General features: G+C 48.7%; 1 protein-coding gene across 1 annotated transcript; it reads left to right on the top strand.

Moving 5' to 3' along the window:
* Window positions 1–1,901: 1,901 nt before the first annotated feature.
* TAS1R2 (taste 1 receptor member 2) lies at window positions 1,902–17,124 on the top strand. The gene is made up of 6 exons (XM_028742289.2): window positions 1,902–2,211; window positions 4,519–4,819; window positions 5,335–6,111; window positions 7,562–7,774; window positions 12,993–13,113; window positions 16,079–17,124. The coding sequence occupies exons 1-6, from the start codon at window positions 2,024–2,026 to the stop codon at window positions 17,005–17,007; spliced, it is 2,529 nt and encodes an 842-aa protein (XP_028598122.2). The 5' UTR covers window positions 1,902–2,023; the 3' UTR covers window positions 17,008–17,124.
* Window positions 17,125–24,365: the final 7,241 nt, after the last annotated feature.

Raw genomic sequence — 24,365 nt, 5'->3', positions numbered from 1 at the left:
ACTTTTAGAAGACATCTGAAGGCAGCCCTGTTTAGGGAAGTTTTTAATGTTTAATTATGATGCTGTATTATATTTTTCATATTGGAAGCTGCCCAGAGTGGCTGAGGAAAGCCAGCCAGATGGGCGGGGTATAAATAAATAAATAAATAAATAAATAAATAAATAAATAAATTAACAACAACAACAACAGAAAGTTGCCCCTGCCCTCGTCCTCCAAAGAACGCCGGGGTCCCCAGATCAAGATCGCTGTCGTGCTCTCAAAATGCAACCCTCCACAGCTTTGACAGAGCAGTTGGCCTGTTCTTGTAAGGTTAAATGCAAACAGGCTACTTATGCAAATCCAAAGCACAGGGTTATTTGCCTAAGCGAACCCTGAGCTTTGCATGGAGAAGGGGGAGAGGAGTTTTCTAGCATGGTGCAAATCTGGGAGGTAAGAGGGCTGAGGGGTTGGGGGTTTTTTTTGGTTTATGATCCTTGCCTTTTATGATCCTTGCCATTTAAAGCCTTGTCTTTAAATGTGAACAGAAGTCCATTTCTTTATTTCTCTTAATTTTATTCATTTGTTAAGCCCTCACCGTTCCAAAGTACAGGCAACAAAGAGGAAGAAAACAAAGAATCTGATATTTAAACCATAAAGAAGCACATCCGGGAAGGGTAAAAATGCGAAGATACGGCACAGCTCCAAAGGGATCATGAAGTATTAACTCGTACAAAGATTCCGCTTACAAATAATAAAGAAATAAAACTATTCTCCACCTGTGTGTTCCTTTATTATTGAGAATAAAGGCTCTCTATGGTCTTAAAAAAAATATTAGTGCTGATAGAGAAAAATACAAAACTTAATACTGAGTACCTTCCCCTCTTTTTTTTGTCCAAACTAAGACTTTGATCTAAATACAATAAAACATAAGGGGGGGGGGAGGAATCAAGAAAGAGCGCAAGAGAAATAGGGAAATAGAATGGTTAAAGGAGAGAAAGAAATAAAATTCAGAAGGTAAAACTTCCAGTTCTTCCTTTGCCATATGCAAACAACATTCACGTCATTCACTCAATACCTAACAAAGCCACTTTCTACAAATAAATAAATAAATATCATCTTCAGTCTTCAAATCCAAAGTCATTATTTTTCTTTTCCATGCAAAGTCTACGGGAGGCTTCCAGTCGTCAACAAATGTGAACAGTGACTTTTCTCTGGTTAAACATGTCATTTTGCCATCTCAGCTAAGTCCTGAACCGGACCATCTCCTGCCTTCACTGCCCCTTGCTTTTAAGGCAGGGCTGGGGAAACTCTGGCCCTCCTGCTGTTGAAGGACTCTGACACCCATCATCCTGGACCATTGGTTGAGCTGCCAAAGGCTGATGGGAATTGGAGTCCAGTAACATCTATAACCCTGAAAAATATCAAGCGGTCAGCACATTGCAGCAAAACGACTGAGGCCTATGTTTTCACTTGAGCCATTGAGTCCAATGCCCAGATCACAGTTCCCCACACCATGCATAAAGGTAAAGGGACTCCTGACCGTTAGGTCCAGTCGCGGACAACTCTGGGGTTGCGGCGCTCATCTCGCTTTATTGGCCAAGGGAGCCGGCATACAGCTTCCGGGTCATGTGGCCAGCATGACTAAGCTGCTTCTGGCGAACCAGAGCAGCGCACGGAAACACCGTTTACCTTCCCGCCAGAGCGGTGCCTATTTATCTACTTGCACTTTGACGTGCTTTCAAACTGCTAGGTTGGCAGGAGCAGGGACCGAGCAACGGGAGCTCACCCCATCATTGCATGGATTCAAACCGCTGACCTTCTGATCAGCAAGTCCTAGGCTCTGTGGTTTAGACCACAGCGCCACCCGCGTGCGGCCCACCCCATGCATAAATGTATGCAAATGAGCTGGTCCTTACCTGCTTCCTATGCAAAGGAGCTAGCGAAAGGCTCTGGCACGTGGCAATTGGAAGGTCAGAGACATCTCATCCATCTTCTGGCTGGACAGCTGCCGATATGAGGGTGCCATAAAAAAAGTGCCCCACCATGCGCTTCACCGGACTGGTGGCAGCCTGCGTCGGTGCCTTGGTGGCTGCCGCGGCCTCAATAACCACGCCCGCTTCCCATTTCCACCTGGCAGGAGATTACATCCTCGGGGGCCTCTTCTCCTTGCACGCAGAAGCTGTGGGCAGGCCCCACCTCAGCCCCGCACAGGAGGTCCCCATCTGCAAAATGTATGTACCGGGTATCAGAAATGGGGGAGGGCCAGGGCCAGATTTAGGTTTGATGAGGCCCAAAGCTAGTGAAGGTAATGGGGTCCTTTATATGTCCAGCTGTTCTTTGTCAAAAACAAATGGTCGCTGTTTTTTGTGTTGAATATATAGTAAAGTAAAGGTAAAGGGACCCCTGACCATTAGGTCCAGTCGTGGCCGACTCTGGGGTTGCCGTGCTCATCTTGCTTTATTGGCCGAGGGAGCCGGTGTACAGCTTCCGGGTCATGTGGCCAGCATGACTAAGCCACTTCTGGTGAACCAGAGCAGTGCACGGAAACGCCGTTTACCTTCCCGCCAGAGTGGTACCTATTTATCTACTTGCACTTTGACGTGCTTTCAAATCGCTAGGTTGGCAGGAGCTGGGACCGAGCAACGGGAGCTCACCCTGTCGCGGGGATTCGAACCGCCGACCTTCTGATTGGCAAGTCCTAGGCTCTGTGGTTTAACCCACAGCGCCACCCGCGTCCCCGTTGAATATATGCTATATGGTAATTTATGGAACAAATAGGTATCTCAAGCCATTTGCCCATGTTGGCATGCAACCAGTCCATGCAGAATGTAGGCACCCTGTATACAGAAATGAGCAAACCCGTGATATTTTAGGGAGCAGGCTAGCAGGCGGGGCCAGGGTTTTTTTCCTTTAATTTTTTTGGCCCCCCTCCAAGAGAGTGGGGCCCTAAGCTATAGCTTGTTTAGCTTATGCATAAATCCGGCACTGGGGAGGGCAGGTCATTTTAGGAGAATGAAATGAGATTGCGGGTGTGGATTCATAGAAGTGTCTGGGTTATGCTCAAGAGTTATCTAGTCCAAACCCCTGCAATTCAGGATTCACAGCTAAACAATCCCTGGCAGGTAGCTATCCAATCTCTGCTTAAAAACCACTGGTGAAAGAGAGTCCACCACCTTCCAAGGGAGTCCATTCCACTGTTGGAATTATTATTATTATTATTATTATTATTATTATTATTATTATTATTATTATTATTTATCTCCCGCCCACCCCAGCCAAAGCCAGGCTCAGAGCGGCTAACAACAATAAAAGTAACACAGCATTCTAAAATCAATTCATTTTAAAATCAATTCAAAATCAAATTAACGGAACAGCTCTTTCTACCGTATATTTTTCTTCCTGGTCTTTTGTTGGAATCCCCCTCCTTGTGAAGCCATTGGTTCGGGCCCTGCTCTCCAGAGTAGGAGGAAACAAGCTTGCTCCATCTTCCATGCGGCTTATCCTTTAGATATTTGAAGGTATCTCCTCTCAGCTTCCTCTTTCCCATGCTAAACATACCCAGCTCCTTCGACCGCTCCTCATCAGGCTTGGCTTCCCTTGATCATACTGGCCACTCTCCTCTGCACACGTTCCAGCTCGTCAATTTCCTTCTTAAATTGTTGTGCCCAGAACTGGACACAGGACTCCAGGTGTGGAGTATGCATCTGAATAGGCTTGCCTGAAGGCCAGGAGAGCTTCTGCCAGTCAGTGCAGGCAGCTAGACCATGGGTCTGATGGCTTCTGATGTTCTTGTGTTTCACATTTTTTAATGATGCTTGCTGGTGTGATAGGAATTTTATGGTATTAGATATATGGTAATGTTCATAAGTGTACCAACCAAGCACGTACATAGATCAGCACAGGAAGACCGACCTGGAACCATTTTGATTCCTAAACTGAGCCAATGTTTTCTCTGCAAGGTCAAACTGGTCAAAATGTCTCTTTCCTCACAAATCCTGTCTTAAGGGCACATTTAAGATATGAATAGGGTGTGAGCCTGTCACCTGGCCCAGGAACTTAGTATTTATCATTACAAAAGACTGGCCAGGCTCCCCAGGCAATCCAATCAAGTAACCTGCCAGACAGGAGATAAACAACAACAGGAGATAAACAATATTCAAATTTCTGTTTTAGACCGCCTTTTTTGTGATGTAGGTGTGATGTATCTGAGGGGTGGTCTTAGGTTACACCCCTTCTGTGATGTATGTATGATGTTTCTGGGGGTGGTCTTGATCTACAGGGTAGCAATTTCAAAAGTCTTTATAAGGCCTTGTGCGCCATTTTTCTGGGTCCCTCCTCTCTCCTGTGGGTGAGGGGAGCACCCTGTTGCAACAGATCAATAAAGATCAGGCTTCCTAGCTGCTTTGCTTCTCAATATTCTCTGGTTGGCCTCTGTTATTCTCTCCTACCAATAGGGAACCTATGTAAGGACTCTATATGGGCTCTTGGATACTCCATACTCCTGGCCCTCAGTGCATCACCTTTCACCCCTCTGGCAGGTACAATCTGAAAGTCGTGAGCTACAGCTACCTCCAGGCCATGCGCTTCGCGGTAGAAGAGATAAACAAAGCCAGCTCCCTCCTGCCAGGGGTGCGGCTAGGCTACGAGATGGTGGACGTCTGCTACCTCACCAACACCATCCATCCGATCTTATACTTCCTCTCCAACAACCGCTCCCTGCTGGATATCGAGACCAACTACACGCAGTACCGCCCGAGGGTGGTAGCCGTCATCGGGCCAGACTCCTCTCAGGCAGCGGTGACAGCCGCTTTCCTCTTGAGCCAGTTCCTCGTCCCACAGGTAAAGTTGGTGGCCCTCCGTGGCAGGAGCAGGGAACTGCGGGCCACAGGGGTGGAATGTGGCCCCTCACACATCAACTTCTGGCCCTTGGAAGCCTCCCAAGGCCACGCCTCCTCTCCACAAGCCACGCCTCTAGCCGGCCCGGAGTCATTCTCTCAGTATTTTCGCCTGGTTGGCACTATGTATATCCTCCAAAAGTTCACTGATGAAAATAGGCATGTCCTGAATAATAATAATAATAATAATAATAATAATAATAATAATAATAATTTCATTTCCCCCTTATTGCTGCATATTCTATTTCTTATTCCTTCCCCTCCACCTGTAGTCCAACTGCTCAGTTTATTCCAACCCTGCTAACGTTTTAAGTTGTTTACAAAAAAAATTCAAGTACTTTGTTTGGCTGCTGGTTGACTAAAATCCCTAATTTTGGCTGCTGATCCCTTATTTTCGAGGCTGCTGGTCCCTTATTTTCAAATCCGTAAGTTGACAGCTATGCTCTCCTTCCACTCCAGATCACCTACAGCGCCACCACCGAGTACCTGGGCAACCCCAAGGTCTTCCCGGTGGCTTTCCGCACCATCCCAAGCGCCGAGCAGCAGATCGCTGTCATGCTCCGGCTCCTGCAGCACTTCAAGTGGAACTGGTTCATTGTCCTCGCCAGCGACGATGAATACGGCCAACAAAACCTGCAGCTGTTGCGAGCCCAGGCCACCCGAAGCTGCATTGCCTTCCAGGAGACCATCCCAGTCCAGGGAAAGGATCCTCACGATTCGGGCAACAGCACCCAGGAGTGGATCAGCAGCATTGTGACCAAGATCAACAGGAGCACGGCCAAAGTGGTGATCATCCTCAGCCTGGAACTGGCTCTCCCCACGTTCTTCAGAGAGGTCATTCGCCAGGAGATGACGGACGTCGTGTGGATCGCCGCAGAGGCCTGGTCCATCGACCCGACCACCCACGGCGTCGCCAACATCTCGAGTGTGGGCACCATCTTTGGCGTGGCCGTGCAGGAAGTGCCCGTCCCAGGGATGGACGACTTCCGCGTCAGGGGTCCGTCCCACCCGGGGGAAGTTGGTGAAGGCCAGGCCGCCTCCGGCGCGGTGACTTGCAACCAGGAATGCAACGACTGTCTGGCGGAGGCTTGCTCCTACGACAAGAGCCTCCGGGGCACCGGGGACCGCATCAACTTCAACGTCTACTCGGCGGTTTACGTGGTTGCGCATGCCTTGCACCAGCTGCTAAGATGCAGCGCCACGCGATGCGACCGGCGGGAGATTTATCCGTGGGAGGTGAACTCCCACATCAATGCCACATGGCTGGGGAGGAAGGGAATGTACCATATTTTTTGCTCTATAAGACTCACTTTTTCCCTCCTAAAAAGTAAGGGGAAATGTGTGTGCGTCTTATGGAGCGAATGCAGGCTGCACAGCTATCCCAGAAGCCAGAACAGGAAGAGGGATCGCTGCTTTCGCTGCACAGCGATCCCTCTTGCTGTTCTGGCTTCTGAGATTCAGAATATTTTTTCCCTGTTTTCCTCCTCCAAAAACTAGGTGTGTCTTATGGTCTGGTGCGCCTTATAGAGCGAAAAATATGGTATTCATGGAGCCCTTACCAAAGGCGGGAGGCTGCAAGACACGGTTGTTTATGGTTGGACAGAGAAAATGAGGCCAGGGAGCCAGCTGAGGCCCTCCAGACCTCTGTATCTGGCCTCTGGGGATCCTTACGGGCTGTGCCCCGTCCCAAAACCACATCCCTGCCCCAGTGCCCTGCCCCCTCACTGGCCCTGTCTTGCCCAGTGGGTGGAGGATAGAGAGGGTTGATGAATGTGAGTGTAGAAATTTGCCTACCAAAGGATAATTTGAACCAAATTTTGCCTCTGGTTCGGCAAGTGACTAGGGCTGGGTGATTATCTGGTTTTCAACAATGCAATATGTCAGCAGGTAAACATTGCGACATAACCGATATATCACGGTGTCTGAAATAAGGATGGAGCTATGTACTGTAGAGGCATTGGCTGGCTTCACGGTTTCCCCCCATGCTGTGATTTTTTTGCACACAAACACAAAGACGCATCATGATTCACAATACATTCCCAGGTTAAAGATTACAAAACTGGTATCATGGTATGGAGTTGAAACCAATTTTGGACGATATACCTTGCCTAACCCTAAAACATGCCGCGAGTCACAATATATTCCCAGGTCAAAAATTACAAAGCCGGTATCATGATAATGGACTTGAAACCAGTTTTGGACGATATATCGCCCAGCCCTACCAATGACCCCAGTAAGGAGGCCCAGGAGGAAATGCAGCCTTCCAGCTACAAATAAAAAAAAAAGCCCTTTCCAACAGTCTGCCATCATTCCAGGGCCACTGGGCACAATCAGTTGGGTCAACTGCTGGAATGACCCCATGTGGGTGGTGCTGTTTTGGCTACCTAAGCGACGGCACTCAATGCTGAACATTGAAACTAGAGGGAGAGGTAGAGCCTGGGCAGGGACTGGCCCTTTGGGGTCAGCTGACAGAATGCTAAGGGGGCGCCCCTGGTACTGCAGCACAGGGGGCGCCCTTGAGGTAACCAAAAAATGACATAGGGTGTTTCTATGGGGGTCACTCGCTTGCTGCATCTGCAAGAGTAGATTCAGGGAGGGCGGTGGTGGTTGTAGTGTGGTTTTGAGGCCTGAGCTCAAAATGGCTTGCCGTCACCGCACAAACGATGCCTCTCTCCTTGTGTCATAGCTGCTGAAGGAGATACACAAGGTGAACTTCACCCTGCTGAGGACCGTGATCAACTTTGACCAGAAAGGAGACCCACCGAACGGTTTCGAGGTCATACAGTGGCAATGGAACGTTCCCGGCCAGCCTTTCAAGAAGATTGCTTCCTATAATTCGTTGCAGGGAAGGCTCGACGTCAATGAGAAAATCATCACCTGGCACACCAAAAACAACACAGTGAGTAGCATCTCAAGGGACTTCCATGGCTGCCCTGTGCTGGACAGTCCGTTCCACCTTCAAGGTCTTCCTCCTGTTGTGGAATGAACCCATTGGGTACTTACTAGATACAAGGGTCTTCTCAGTGGTGGTGGGAACTTCCATCGAGACCTGTCATTGTATCTCAAGGTTGGGGGGTGGGACATCTGTGGCCAGGTGTTGTTGGGCTCCAACTCCCATCAGTCCCAGCCAGCATGGCCAATGGTCAGGGAAGATGATGGGACCTAGAGTCCAGCAACCCTTGGGAGGGAGGCAGCAACAGACAGAGTTGTGGTGGAGGTAGCCTGGGGCAATAAAGAAAAGTGATTGCCTAATACAGAGATGGGCAACTTGTGGTCCTTCAGACGACCTTGGACTTCAACTCCCATCAATCCCAGTGTGGATGGCCAGTAGTCAGGGATGATGCTGGGAGCTATGGTTGAACAACCTTTGGAGGGCCACAGGCTCCACCCACCTCTGATTGAGAACTTCAAGTGTCCAAAATAGGGATTTCAGGGACTTATGGTAAGCTAGCGGAGGTTTAGTTCTAACTGAAGCTTCTGGACAGTTTTCAAGGACTGCACCCACCGACCCCCGACCCCCAAAATTGCAACGGTCTAATCTGGAAGGGTCTAGGCCACAAATGACCATGGACTAGGGTTGCCATATTTCAAAGTCTCAAAAAAAAATGAGGTTTTTGAGCTTTTTTTAAAGAAGTTTGCAAAAATCTACCCTTCCGACATGGGTTGATGTGCATCTGGGTTTTCCCAGACATTACAGCGATTTCCGCCTGGATACTATTTCCGACTGTCTATGTCCAGGAAATTCCGGCCGTATGGACAATATTGACCGTCACTTTCTGGGGAAGGTCCACAGCTTGATATCTGCTTGGAGATCTGAGGCTCAACCCCCAACAGAGCCATCAGAATTGTCTCCTACCCAAAACCTTGAGGAAGCTGCCTGAAGATCATTGCGCCGCTCAGGTCAATACATTCTGCACTGACCGGCAGCAGTTCTCCCTCTCTATGGAGGCGCAGATTACAGCTATAACAAAGGCGGCATTTTTTCATCTCCGCCAAGCTAAGCAGTTGGCTCCTTATCTCTCTCGCCCTGACCTAGCCACTGTGATCCACGCGACGGTCACCTCCAGACTGGATTATTGTAACTCGCTCTACGTGGGGCTGCCCTTGAGACTGACCCAGAAACTCCAGCGGGTGCAGAATGCCGCGGCGAGACTCATTATGGGGTCTTCGCTGCGAGATCATATCCATCCGGTATTATACCAGCTGCACTGGCTCCCGGTGGAGTACAGGATCAGGTTTAAGGTGCTGGTTTTATCCTTTAAAGCCCTATACGGCCTAGGACCCTCGTACCTACGGGACCGCCTCTCCTGGTATGTCCCACAGAGAAATCTACGGTCTAAAAATAAAAACATCCTAAAGATCCCAGGCCACAAAGAGGTTAGGCTGGCCTCAACTAGAGCCAGGGCCTTCTCGGTCGCGGCTCCAATCTGGTGGAACACTCTGTCACAAGAGACTAGGGCCCTGCAGGACCTGACATCCTTCCGCAGGGCCTGCAAGACAGAGCTGTTCCACCAGGCCTTTGGTCAGGGCGCAGCCTGACCCCCTCCTCTGGCAATCGGCAATCTGCACAGAATTTGGCTTGATGGTTGCCATTAATTTGATTTTAATTTGATTTAATTAATTTTATAATGAATGTTTTAGAATGTCGGATTATTTTGATTGTTGTTAGCCGCCCTGAGCCCAGCTTCGGCTGGGGAGGGCGGGATATAAATAAAATTTATTATTATTATTATTATTCTCCTGGGTTCCAGGCAGGGAGTCCTTCCCGGCCCTACCTGGAGGTGCCAGTGATTGTACGTGGGTCTTTCTGCATGCACGGCAGGAGCTCTGCAACTGAGCTCCGGTCCTTCCCTATAATTTGCTAACTTACCAATATGCTTTAGGGGGAATGCAACAAAGTCCATAGAAATCTCAGTTCGCCCCTTCTGATAGATATCTGCACCAGGCGGGTCCCACAACTTGTTTACATTGGCTCAAGACTGCCACCTTGTGCCTGTTTGGAGGTTAACTCCTTGAGGCGTCCCTGCATAGAGCTTTGTCTTTGATAGAAAGCTATCATAATCACCGCTGCTTTTTTCTTTTTTGTCATTCTGAAAATGTCTACAGTGCATGTAAAGGGGATGAAATTGGGCACAGAGCTGACACAGGATGCCAGGGCTGATGAGAGCTGTAGCCGCAGGTATTTTGAGGGTACCAGGTGGATGAAGGCTGTTTCAGGACGCAGAATTGTAGATTTGGAAGGGACCACTAGGACCATCTAGTCCAACCCCCTGCAATACAGGAATCTTTTGCCCAAAGTGGGACTTGAACTCACAACCCTGAGATTAAGAGTCTTATGCTTTACCTGCTGAGCTATTGGGAAAAGGGTCCTTACAAACAGGTGGAGGTGTTCTGTTAGGTACTGATGTCCCAAGCCCCACAGAGGTTTGCAAGTGAAGAAACACCTTGGATTGGGTCTGGAGATGAACTGGAAGCTGGTGCCAGGCCTAATGTGAGGTTACTAACATTAGGTAAGGGTAAAGGACCCCTGGACGGTTGTTCAGTCAAAGGCGACTATGGGGTTGCGGCGCTCATCTCGCTTTCAGGCTGAGGGAGCTGGAATTTGTCCAAAGACAGCTTTCCGGGTCATGAGGCGAGCATGACTTAACCGCTTCTGGCACAACGGAACACCTTGATGGAAGCCATAGTGCACGGAATCGCCATTTACCTTCCCGCCAGAGCGGTACCTATTTATCTACTTGCACTTTGACGTGCTTTCGAATCGCTAGGTTGGCAGGAGCTGGGACAGAGCAATTGGAGCTCACCCCATCATGGGGATTCGAACCGCCAACCTTCTGATCTGCAAGCCCAAGAGGCTCAGTGGTTTAGACCACAGCGCCACCCGCATCCCTAGATATATGTACCTAATGTTGATGCATGTTTCTTTTTTTAAAAAAAACAGTATTTATTAAGAGTTTCAAAATTATAGAAAGAAAGAAGAAAGAACAAGAAAAAACAACACCACAATATATAAAAAAGAAAAAAGAAAAACGGAAAAAATACATAAAAAATCAATACAACAACACAACACACACAAAAAAATTGCAGATCCCTTTTTGCACCTTTCATTTGCTTGTTTCATTGACCTCCTCACACCTCCCTTTTTGCATTCTAGCTTAATTAGTTGTTTCAGCAAATTCTTTCCATCTTTCTCAATTTTTATTAAATAATTTATCTTAACAGTCTAACCTATTACTTAACTCAACAGATCCTTTCCATCTTTCACCATATTCTGTTATTCAATTTGCCTTAATTTGTTTAACCTTATCTTGCCGTAAAATGCCTTAGAACTTAAAACTTAATACTTATTTATACATAACTCCTTATATCATTTCTACTAAGGCCCGATAGTTTCATTCCAACATTTCCCCCAATATTCATTAATTTACACTAATTCCCAATATAACAATTTTTCTTTATAGACTTTCTTCCAATCTCCATCCAGCGTCCCTTCTTCCTGGTCTCGGGTTATGTCAGTCCTTACTGTCCATTCCATCTAGTCCATCAACCTGGTAGTCTTATGTCCGAGGCTCTTAAGTCTCTTCCATGCCCCTTCTGCAGATCTTCTTCTTCTTGTTTATACTTGCACTAACCTATTCCAGGATCACTGCCAGAGAGGCAGTTATCCCCGTATAAACGATCTGTGTCTCACCTGGAGATGCCGTTAAGATCCTGCATTTCTGGAGCCGTGTCTTAAACACATCACTGGGAATGAAATTCCAAGGAACTCAACAAATAAATGTAAATTACCCAAATTGACAATTTCCCTGGTGGCAACCCTTGGCATCACGGATGGGCTTACAAACGGAAGTCCCTCTGCTCTGGAAGATGTTGGAGGGCCTTCCTGTAGGAAGGAGGATTCCGATTTATCACCATGATAAAATAAATAATAAAAATTGTGTTGGGGGGTGGGGTGGGAAGGAACAGCAAAAGGGGAGCAAAAGTTTGAGCTGGCTAATTTGGGTGATTGATATTCAAATGTCTGGGGATCAGCCTTGTTAGAAATCCCACCCCCCCTGGCCACAAAAACTGAAAGCCTTTGGAGTGTCTAGCAAAAAGACAGGTTTTGGGGTTTTTTGGCAGTACGCTTTGTTTATGAATAAGGTGGCATATAAACAGTTTCTCCTGTTTATGCTATAGTATGGTTTAGAAGAACATACAATAGTTAAGATACAACACACCTGTGTAATTCTATATATTTATCAGATTTATATACCGCCTTTTGTCACCTGATCTCAGGGCTGTTCACAGGATAAACAGACAAGATAAAAAACACAAGTCAATAGTTAAAATAAAAACAAAAACAACACAATAACCGCCCCTTCCAAAAACACATTTAAAATGCTGTAAAATATTAATCAGCCTTATAAAACAAACAAACAAAAATACAAATACAAGAACAAAATACAAATTAATATATAACACTTAATTATTATATTTTATTTTATTGCTATAATTGTATCCGTAGTCATATGGTGTGCACATGATAAGAAAGCAAGGGAATGAAGATTAATATTTTTGTTTATTTCACCGCACACACTGCAGTGTTTCCTTTTGCAAGCATGCTGCACAACGCCCTTCTTCTATTTCCCTCTCCTTCCTTCCTTCCTTCCTTCCTTCCTTCCTTCCTTCCTTCCTTCCTTCCTTCCTTCCCTTCTGTAAATCCTCACTTTCCTCATAATGTTAAAACGTCAATAAAAATTACACACACACACACACACACACACACACACACAGAGAGAGAGAGAGAGAGAGAGAGAGAGAGAGAGAGAGAGAGAGAGAGAGTACAATGGTACCTTGGGTTACAGATGCTTCAGATTACAGATGCTTCAGGTTACAGACTCTGCTAACCCAGAAATAGTACCCTCGGGTTAAGAACTTTGCTTCCGGATGAGAACAGAAATCGCGTGGCGGCAGCAGGAGGCCCCATTAGCTAAAGTGGTATCTCAGGTTAAGAACAGTTTCAGGTTAAGTACGGACCTCCAGAACGAATTAAGTACTTAACCCGAGGTACCACTATATGTATATAAATGGTGAGCAAATCACGTATAATTCTTCTCACGCTCTCTCCTTTGCAGGCGCCTCAGTCCATCTGCTCAGAGCAATGCGAGGCAGGACATAAGAAGAAATTGATCGGGATGCTCACCTGCTGTTTTGAGTGTGTGCAGTGTGAGGCTGGGACCTTTCTCAACAGCAGCAGTAAGTTTCTGACTGCCACTTGCTGGAAACCACAGGGAGCGAGAGCTGCTGTTGTGCTCAGGTCCTAATTGCAGGTTTCCTTTTGGCGGTGCATCTGGGTGGCTGCTGTGAGAACAGGATGCTAGAGTAGATGAGTCTAATAATAATAATAATAATAATAATAATAATAATAATAATAATAATAATGAAGAAAATTTATTATTTATACCCCATCGACCATCTGGCTGGGTTTCCCCAGCCACTCTGGGCGGCTTCCAGCAAAATATTAAAATACAATAGTCAAATATTAAAAGCTTCCCCAAACAGGGCTGCCTACAGATGTCTTCTAAAAGTCAGATTGTTGTTTATTTCCTTGATATCTGATGGGAGGGCGGGCGCCGCTACCAAGAGGCCCTCTGCCTGGTTCCCTGTAACTTCGCTTCTCCCAGTGAGGGGACTGCCAGAAGGCCGTTGGCGCTGGACCCAGGGTGGGCAGAGAGGGTGGTCTGCCCCGAGCACCACTCAGGGGTGTGTGTGACAAGATGGCCCACTGGCCCCCCCAGCTGTAGAGCGGCCGAGGGATCACATGCAGTTAGTATAGGCACCGCTCGTGTGGCGTTCGTACGGACTGCTGCTCTTGCACAGTCCGTATGGATGTTGCACATGTGCTGCCAAGTGGTTAGCCCTGCCCCTCAGTGTCCCGCCAGGGTTCCTCCTCCATAGCTGTCAACCATCCCTTATTTGGCCGGAAACTCACTTATCCCAGCGCCGTGTCCCGCTGCTGTCCCTTATTAATGATGTCCCTTAAATTTCCCGGGTTTCAAAGGAAGCAGCTCCTCTCCCTCCCTCCCTGCCGGCCAGGGAGGAGGGAGGCTCCAACTGTGTTGCTTGGCTGCGTTGCTCACTCAATAAGGAGTCTAAGAACGACTGCGGGGTGGAGCTTGCATGCCTTGTGCTGATCAAATTGGCCGTGTTGCCTGGGGACTCGCCTTTGCTCAGCGCTTCCCAGCAGAGAGGTGCCGGTGGTTTTTCTTGCTGCATCCCCTTTGACGGTTTGCTGCGCTGTGGGAACCACCACTTGAGGCTTCGTTTGGCTGCTGGGCTGGCTGGGCTTTCTACCTTTGGCTTGGGAGCTGGTTGACTAAAATCCCTTATTTTGGCTGCTGGTCCCTTATTTTCGAGGCGGCTGGTCCCTTATTTTCAAATCTGTAAGTTGACAGCTATGTCCTCCACCACTGGCTGGACCTCAGTGTCTGGGCTCAACGATGGGGGTGGAGATGCTCCTTCAGGTATATTGGACCGAGGCCATTTAGGGCTTTAAAGGTCAGCACCAACACGTTGAACTGTGCTCAGAAACGTACTGGGTCTTTCAGGACTGGCGTTATATGGTCTCAGTGGCTGCTCCCTGTCACCAGTCTAGCTGCCGCATTCTGGATTAGTTGTAGTGCAGGTCACCTTCATCCGGACTGATCCAGGAGGGCTCTTCTTATGATCTTATGTCTACCATCAGAGTTTGTGTGGGTGGTGGATATGGGGAAAAGCCTGCCACCCACTCTGCTTTTAGCTTAGAGAAAAGGCAAGTAAGTGATGTTAGCGGTCTATAAAATGATGCGTGGCCTGGGGAAAGCAGGTGGAAAAAATGGTTGTCCTCCCTCTCTCATAACACTAGACAGGAGTGCCAACTTGGCCCCGCGACTGTGGGTGCCCAGGGCCACAGGTGCCATGCAGCATACATGGCCCTGGCACTGAAATTTGTGGGTGCCTGGCCCTTTTGTGGGTAATTTTGTGGGTACTCAGGACCCCAGGGAGTTGGTGCCTATGACACTCGAAACTTTGACTCGTAAGAAACTGAGGGCATTTTGGGAAATGATATATGGTGAGATAAAAAAGATGTTCAAAGTGATAATACAAAACAACAGCAACCCTGAAGCTTTTCTCTTAGGGATTATAGGGTCCAGGGCTGCATTAAAGTCTTTGTAGACCATTGGCACTCTTATAATCGTAACGCCCCCTGCCCACCCCTCCAATATTAGATCTACAGATAAATATGTACATTTTATAGGCACCATAGTCATAGATCCAAGTACACGAGAATTCTGCTACAACCTTCCCAGTTGCAGTTGTGAGAGAAGGAGACCCATGGCTTTTCAGCTCTGTGAGCAAGTAAGAAGATCTCTCCTGGTGGAGCTCTAAACATTTAGCATGCCTAATGGAAAAACCAGACCCAGCCAGAGGATCTACAACGGAAGCTAAAGCTTCTTAAACAGGGGTCAGCAAACTTTTTCAGCAGAGGGCCGGTCCACTCTCCCTCAGACCATGTGGTGGGCTGGACTATATTTTTTGGGGGAGAAATGAACAAATTCCTATGCCCCACAAATAACCGAGAGCTGCATTTTAAATAAAAGCACACATTCTACTCATGTAAAAACAGCAGGCAGGCCCCACAAATAACCCAGAGATGGATTTTAAATAAAAGGACACATTCTACTCATGTAAAAACATGCTGATTCCCGGACCGTCCACGGGCCAGATTGAGAAGGTGATTGGGCCGCATCCGGCTCACGGGCCTTAGGTTGCCTACCCCTGTCTTAACAAACAAATGCAAATACAGAATAATAGTAATAATAATCAGGCAATTTCTGCATTCGGAGAGCATCCTCTTTAGTATTGAAACAAACATGACACAACATAAATCTGCAGCAAGACTGAGAGGAAAATTCACTGCAAACAACTAAACAGAATATTCTCCCAACGCCACAGAGTGAAATATGACAAAGGAAGGTCAGCTAGATAAATTCCACCTTTTAAAATGGTTTATAATTGGGCCAAAGATGGTCAGTTCACTTTTCCCAATCACCACCTACCCGTCAATCAACCTTTTTGTTGGACAAAGCGATCTGATTAAATTCCCAGCCCCTGATACAGTGACAACTTAACTTTGACTGATTATGTGTGTCTGTGGTGTGTGTCCTTTTTTGGTCGGCAGACAGTTTCACCTGCCAGGAATGTCCGCTGGACATGTGGTCGGAACCCGGCAAAGAAGAGTGCTTCACGAAACAGCTGCTCTACATCCACTGGGGCGACGCCATCTCCATCGTCCTCCTTTCTCTCTCGACCCTTGGCCTCCTGGCGACCTTGTGGACCTTGGCCCTCTTCACCCGCCACTCTGCCACGCCGGTGGTGAAGTCTGCTGGGGGCCGCCTCTGCTTCCTGATGATCGCCTCCCTGGCCGCTGGTTTCTGCAGTGCCCTCTTCTTCGTGGGCCGGCCGACGGAGCTGGTTTGCTTTGGCCGCCAAACGGTCTTCAGCCTCTGCTTCACCACCTGCATTGCCTGCATCACTGTCCGCTCCTTCCAGATCATCTGCGTCTTCAAGATGGCCGCCCAGCTGCCTCGGGCCTACGACGCCTGGCGGAAGTACGACGGGCAGAGGGTCTTTGTCGCCGTCGTCTTGGTCATCAAGGTCTTCATCGTAGCGCTCAATATCTACTTCAACAAGCCGGTACCCTTCCGAACCCGGGTGAGCGATGACCCGGCCATACTCATCTTGATGTGCAACCAGGACTACCGCGCCACCACGGTCTTCAACAATGCCTTTGACATGAGTTTGTGTTTCCTTTGCTTTTGCTTTGCCTACATGGGGAAGGCCTTGCCAAAGAGCTACAACGAAGCCAAATACATCACCTTGTGCATGACGGGCTATTTTGGCTCCTGGGTGGCCCTCTTCCTTGTCATGTCCATCTTCGAAGGGTTTGTGGTGATTGTCTTTGAAGCAGCCACCGTCCTGTCCAATTTGTTCAGTATCTGCGTGGGCTACTTTGGCCCCAAATGTTACATCCTTTACTTTCACCCGGAGCGCAATACGACCGCCTTCTTCCAGGACGCCATTCAAAGCTACACCATGAGGCAGGAGTAATTCCAGAGCCTCGTGGATTGCAATGGACACCTGTTGATTTGTACATTGCTGCTCGGAGAGAAGGTTGTGTGGCGAGTTCCCATCCCCCCCAGGGGAAATAAAGACACATGACACAATTATTAAGGTTAATGGGCTAAATAAGGCCACAACTTTATTGGTTACAGGTGATGAGTGGTATTGGCTTAGGCATTGGTCCTAACTGACTACATCCGGCTTCAGCCCGTCTGCTTGAAGTCCGGGAAGGGTTAACCACCAGTAGGGGGAGTCCTGCTGATGCACATCAACTAGGAACTCCCCCGGGGTCACTGCTCGGGGCGTGCCTTAGACCCTCACCTCCATAGGCTTCAGACAGGACCACGCCCTCCGGAATCCTTTATCGGACTATCCTTCAATATGCGGGGCAGGTGATGGTGTTACTTCTCCTCTTCCATCTATAGAACTATACCAATGCCTAACCGCCAATACCCAGAAAGTTGTGATGATTTGCTACGAGGTAGGCGAAAACCAAGTGGCTGGTGCCAATTTGACAAGTGGGAAAATTCCTACCAGGCCCCTTAACGGCGACCAACCAAGGTCCATAGCAAGGTCAAGGAACAAAAACCTTAAAGGGTGGGAGGGTGGGAAACAGGAACAGCTGATAGGCGGGAAAAGAGGGAGATCCCTGGCCGCGCCTGCGTTAAATAGGGCAGGCCACGCCCCCAGAGCCGGCCGATTGGCTGGCCAGGGGGTGACGCGGCTGGGGATTCTCCCAATCGCACGGGGGCTGGGGCTGTGATGCCCGCAACCTGCAGGGCGGAAGTGGCTTTCCCTCACTCTTCCTTCCTTGTCATTGGGGTTCTTTGATGAAGCTGATTCCGGATGAGCAAATGGAAAGGACGTCTTCACACAGAGTAGGGTTAAACCCGTGGAACTCACTGCTGTAAGATGCGGCCATCAACTCGGGGTTATAGAATAATAGAACCATGGAATTCAAGGGTTGTCTAGTCCCCAAACTTGGCCCTCCAGATGTTTTGGGACTACAATTCCCATCATCCCTGACCACTGTTCCTGTTAGCTAGGGGTGATGGGAGTTGTAGTCCCAAAACATCTGGGGACCCACAGGTTGAGAACTGCTGCTTTAAATGTTTCATTATGTTTTCATATATGTTGGAAGACTCCCAGGGCGGCTGGGACAAAACAGTCAGATGGGTGGGATGTAGATAAAAAAATTATTCTTATTCTTAATATGGAATAGGATGTCCCTATTTTCATCAGAGAAAAGTTGGAGGGTATGTTTGGCCCCTGTGAGAGCAGGATGCTGGACCGGATGGGCCATTGGCCTGATCCAGTATCCAGTTTCTCCTCCTCTCCCTAACCACAGCACCACGTCCTGCCAGGCTTTAGAATCGTGAAAACACCACCATACATTGCTTTATTACCAAAGTTCATGGCGAATAAAGTCCAATCCCTATGTGGAATCTGAGTCTTTTATAAAGCCGGCCTACTTACTGTTTGATTCTCTTGAAAAGCTCTGATTTCTTCCTCTTTTTTCTGCCAACTCCTTCCTCTCCGGGTCTCCTCTATCTTCAGACCAGTCTAAGCCAACCAGCTCAGAGACAGAGAGGCCCATAGCAAACGTTCTCAGATGCTCTTTCTGTAAGTTGGGGCAGAGAATCAAGAGGATTTCCCCCCCTCCCTCTCTCTCTCAGCCCGAACTCTGAATTTTCATGGCTTCAGTACCTTCAAATCAGCTCTTTAATGCTATTGAAACACCTCTCTCTCTCTTTTTTTGAAGATGATAAATGCAACTCTGAGTGTGTGAAAGTTGGAGGGGGAAGTTAGCGGGAAAGAAGAGAAGAGAGAAAAGGGATTTTGAGTGTTCCCTGCTAGCACATTGGCAAGCTTTCAACTCTCTTGTCCACCTGTTTCAATTTGTCTTGTTCAGGACAGTAGGACCACCGGAGCTGGTCTTTCAGGCAAGAAGACTAGGACCCCACTCAGTAAAACGACTCACACAAAAATTTTGGGATCCTTCTGGGGTATGGTTACCAGATTTTTTTCAATGAATCTGGGGATTTTTTTAAGCTGAGTAGCAACAGGGAGGGGATGCAGGTGGCATTGTGGGTTAAACCACAGAGCCTAGGACTTGCTGATCAGAAGGTCGGCGGTTCGAATCCCCATGATGGGGTGAGCTCCCATTGCTCGGTCCCAGCTCCTGCCAACCTAGCAGTTCGAAAGCACACCAGTGCAAGTAGATAAATAGGTACCGCTCTGGCGGGAAGGTAAACGGCGTTTCCGTGCGCTGCTCTGGTTCACCAGAAGCGGCTTAGTCATGCTGGCCACATGACCCAGAAGCTGTACGCCGGCTCCCTTGGCCAATAAAGCGAGATGAGCACCGCAACACCAGAGTTGGCCACGGCTGGACCTAACAGTCAGGGGTCCCTTTACCTTTACCTTTAGCAACAGGGAGTCAGTACAGTCATACCTCTTGTTACGTTAGCTTCAGGTAAAATCTTTTCAGGTTGCGTTCTGCGGTGACCCGGAAGTACCAGAAAGGGTTACTTCTGGGTTTTGCCACTCGTGCATGCGCAGACGCTCAAAATGATGTCACGCGCAAGCACAGAAGTGGCGAATCGCAACCCGCAGACACGCAGACACGGGTTGCATTCTGCTCATGTTGCGAACAGGGCTCCGGAACGGATCCCGTTCGCAACCAGAGGTACCACTGTACAGTGGTACCTCGGGTTAAGAACTTGATTCGTTCTGGAGGTCTGTTCTTAACCTGAAACCGTTCTTAACCTGAAGCACCACTTTAGCTAATGGGGCCTCCTCCTGCCGCTGCGCTGCTGCTGGAGCACAATTTCTGTTCTCATCCTGGAGCAAAGTTCTTAACCCGAGGTAATATTTCTGGGTTTGCGGAGTCTGTAACCTGAAGTGTATGTAACCTGAAGTGTATGGTATCACTGTAGTGGGGATGGTGAGGCAAAAGACCCTGGGCCCAAGCACACATGCATATTGTATAAAGGTGCAAAGCCCTTCTTTCGCACCCTGTGAAGCATAAATGCGCAGTTTTTTTTAAAAACTGGGCAACGGCGCGCTGCCCTCCTGTGACTCCCAAGCCTTCCCCGATTTCCTTTCCCCTTTGTTTTGACAGATCAGGGGAGGCTCGGGAGTCACGGGTGGGCGTCCGTTGCCCAGGAGGGGCCTGCCTGGTAGTGCAGTTGGCTCTGGCTGGCTTCAGGAGCTGCTCGCTGCTGTGGCGCAGGAACAATGGCCGGACCCGCGGCAGCGGGCAGTGAACAGCTCCTGAAGCCAGCCAGAGCAAACTGTGCTACCAGGCTGGCTCCAGGCTATTGAGGCTGCCGCTGCCATGTTTCCAGGGGACAGATTTGCAAATTTGGGACATTCCGGGGACGGAATTTGTCCGGGGACAGATCTGCAAATCCAGGGACTGTCCCCAGGAACCGGGGACACCTGGTAACCCTATTCTGGGGTCCTTTCTGCACCAAGCTTTTATGGTACTATAGTTGTTGTTTATAGTACAGTGGTAAAAGGTAAAGGTAAAGGTACCCCTGCCCGTACGGGCCAGTCTTGACAGACTCTGGGGTTGTGCGCCCATCTCACTCAAGAGGCCGGGGGCCAGCGCTGTCCGGAGACACTTCCGGGTCACGTGGCCAGCGTGACATCGCTGCTCTGGCGAGCCAGAGCCGCACACGGAACGCCGTTTACCTTCCCGCTGGTAAGTGGTCCCTATTTATCTACTTGCACCCGGGGGTGCTTTCGAACTGCTAGGTTGGCAGGCGCTGGGACCGAACGACGGGAGCGCACCCACCGCGGGGATTCGAACCGCCGACCTTTCGATCGGCAAGCCCTAGGCGCTGAGGCTTTTACCCACAGCGCCACCCGCGTCCCTTACAGTGGTACCTCGGGTTAAGTACTTAATTCGTTCCGGAGGTCTGTTCTTAACCTGAAACTGTTCTTAACCTGAAGCACCACTTTAGTTAATGGGGCTTCCCACTGCCGCTGTGCCGCCGGAGCACAATTTCTGTTCTCATCCTGAAGCAAAGTTCTTAACATGAGGTGCTATTTCTGGGTTAGCGGAGTCTGTAACCTGAAGCGTATGTAACCTGAAGCGTATGTAACCCAAGGTACCACTGTACTATAGTTGCTGGATTATTTTTTTGCATGCCTCCACACATGTTCATCATCATTCAGCTGATTTTCTGGAATAATGTAATGGGGCTGGGGACAGGATACTGTTTTTCCTATTGCAACCTATCTCCCACCCCCAATATTTGTGGCAGATCCAGATTGGTTCCTAATATTTTTGTTTGTATGGGATGGGTTAGAGCAGGTGAGGGGAAGCTTTGGCTCCCCAGAGATGGCGCAACTACCTCTCCCCAGCAACCCCAGCAAGCAATGGCTTGGGATTATGGGAGCTGTAGTTCAGCCACATCTGCCAGGCCACTGGTTCCCCACATCTGTGTTTAAGCATCCTTGAGGGGTTGTTTTGGAAGACAACTGTTTTGCATCCCACTTCCCTCTGATCGGTGCAAGCTGCTTGTTTGGACTGGGTGGCGTTCAAAGGAAAATAAAAGTGGCAGATAAAAGTGGGAGGTCTGGGATGAGTCGTATCTCAGACAGCGACACATCATTCCTCTCATCTAATCTCTTCTTATACCCCCATAAGGTACCAAGACACCCCAAAAACCGTTGAGATTTTTTTTAAAGTATTGGCCATCGTAAAACATCCATATATAAAATTTTAAAACTTACGAAAACATGATTTTTTTTTATTGACTTGCCTAAGATCCAGGACAAAGCACCGCCTTTTGGAAATCCACCCCACCCCCCGGACATCAATTCCGCCTTTGAAATCCCAGTAATGTCTGGGGAAATCGGGAAGTACGGCACCCCAATTATTTCACCAATCTACTTCCACCTTGGCCATGGTGAACAGGACGTTTGGGCTGGCTGCGGAAGCTTACCTGCTTTAATCGTCTTTGAGGGGTTTGACCCTTGCTCCAGACGGCAGCCTTACCTGGAAGCATCATCCCATTGCTTCTGGGTCCCACCAGAACACCCCAGCTGTAGCAGGTGGAGGAGGTTGCCTGTCACATCTCTGGATGAGTTGCCGAGAACGGCGACTCGCACAGAGACAGACGAGGGAGGACCCTTTGCCCAGCTCTAGCAGTCCCCCTTTATTTTTTGGGTGTTAAGAACAGAGTGTGCCTCCTGTTTCAGCCCAGGCAAAAGCGTCTTGCCTCTCTCTCCCTCTCCCTTTTTGTCGGGGAAACACTGAGATAACATATCAGTCCATCTGCTTTTGGTTAGCAGCTCAGTGTGAGGCTAATTGGCAAATCAAACTGTCTGACGTCCCCCCTTGTTAGATAAGTAGTTATTATTACAGGCCGGATGATGATGTGTGACACTTCTTGGACAGAACCCAAAGTTGGGGTTTCTACTTCTCCTCGCCCCCCCCACTCCCACCAACCTTCCGCTCTCCTGTCTGTGTTGCTCAAGGTGGTAACTCAAACCACATGGGATGCGTGCCGGAGAAAGTGGATGGATCAGCGGGTGGGTGTCCATGAGGCCAGTGTGCGTCAAAGCACCTTGAAGCGCTCAGGGTTCACAGCCGGTGCTCCTGTCATGCGTTTGACACCACGGCAGGCTTTTTACAGGTGGTCCGAAGCTGAGATGGACAAATTTGCCCATTCCACTTTCCTGTCTCCCCTTCCCAAATCCTACTCAGGGGAACCTCATTGAAATCAACGGACCTCAGTCGGGATAATTAACTCTGGTGGGTCTACTCTTGAGTAAAGGTAAAGGTAAAGGGACCCCTGACCATTAGGTCCAGTCGTGACCGACTCTGGGGTTGCGGCGCTCATCTCGCTTTACTGGCTGAGGGAGCCGGCGTACAGCTTCCAGGTCATGTGGCCAGCATGACTAAGCCGCTTCTGGCGAACCAGAGCAGCGCACGGAAACGCCGGTTACCTTCCCACTGGAGTGGTACCTATTTATCTATTTGCACTTTGACGTGCTTTTGAACTGCTAGGTTGGCAGGAGCAGGGACCGAGCAACGGGAGCTCACCCCGTCGCGGGGATTCAAACTGACGACTTTCTGATTGGCAAGTCCTAGGCTCTGTGGTTTAACCCACAGCGCCACCTGTGTCCCCTACTCTTGAGTAGCATTGCATATAATCCTTAAGTTTTATTTTTTTGCCTTGATACCCTTTTCTCCACGAAGCTCGAGGTAGCATACACAATTCTCCCCGTCCTCATTTAATCACCACAACAACCCTGTGAGGCAGGTTAGGGAGGCAGTGACTGGAGCAAGGTCATCAAATGAGCTTTGTGGCCAAGTGGGGAATTTGAACCCTGGAGTCCCAGGTCTTGGTCTGATGCTCTAACCATTGTACAATATTGTCTCCCCTTGCCATTTTCCTCCTCCTTAATATCAATGTTGCTAATAATAGGCAAATCTATCCAGACATGTAGACGCTGACAGATGTTTTAATCTGCTTTTTATCTGAACTGTTGATGTATTTGAATTTTTATCCAACTTACTCAGGGTATGCCCATTGAGATGAATGGACCTAATGGACCATTGAGATGAATGGGCCAACTTGGATGGCTTCTGAAAGGATTCGAGAAATTCATGGAGGGCAAGGCTATCTAAACCACTGAACCTGTTGAGCTTGCTGATCAGAAGGTTGGCGATTTAAATCCCCGCGATGGGGTGAGCTCCCGTTGCTCTGTCCCAGCTCCTGCCAACCTACCAGTTCGAAAGCATGCCAGAACAAGTAGATAAATAGGTACCACTGTGGCGGGAAGGTGAACGGCATTTCTGTGTGCACTGGTTTCCGCCACGGTGTCTCCTTGCGCCAGAAGCAGTTTAGTCATGCCAGCCACATGACCCGGAAAACTGTCTGTGGGCAAACACTGGCTCCCTCGGCCTGAAAGCGAGATGAGCGCTACATCCCCATAGTCCCCGGGGTGGCCACTATGAGAATGGGGTGCTGGGCTGGATGGCTGGGGCTGATGATCTGATCCTGCAAGCTGCTCTTAGGTTTTTATTCTCCTGCAGAATCCAGAGACCTACTGGGAATATAAGGTGAAAAAGTGCTCTGTCAAATAACCTGCTCCCCGCCCCCCGCATTGAGACAATGCGCCATTCTCAAATGGCAGGAGCCCCCCTCAGTCATCTAATAAATAGTCCACTGCAATTATTCATACAGTACATGGTTCAATGGGCTTTTAGATTTGTCTTACTGTGTTTTTAACTTCTGGTTTTGTTTTTTTTAAATTGGTTGCCTCCACTGAGGACTTTAATATTCTGAGAAATGTCAGGCATGCCCCGCCCCCTCAAGCAGACCCTG

The sequence above is a fragment of the Podarcis muralis genome, chromosome 7 (assembly GCF_964188315.1).
Source record: "Podarcis muralis chromosome 7, rPodMur119.hap1.1, whole genome shotgun sequence".
NCBI lineage: Eukaryota > Metazoa > Chordata > Lepidosauria > Squamata > Lacertidae > Podarcis > Podarcis muralis.
Note: the sequence above shows the minus strand (reverse complement) of the source record. Positions and strands in the feature narration are given on the sequence as shown.

Coding starts and splice junctions, on each gene's coding strand:
- TAS1R2 (XM_028742289.2), top strand. CDS start 2,024: ATGCGCTTCACCGGACTGGTGGCAGCCTGCGTCGGTGCCTTGGTGGCT. Junction 6,112..7,561: donor GGGAGATTTATCCGTGGGAG/GTGAACTCCCAC, acceptor CTTGTGTCATAG/CTGCTGAAGGAGATACACAA. Junction 7,775..12,992: donor GGCACACCAAAAACAACACA/GTGAGTAGCATC, acceptor TCTCCTTTGCAG/GCGCCTCAGTCCATCTGCTC.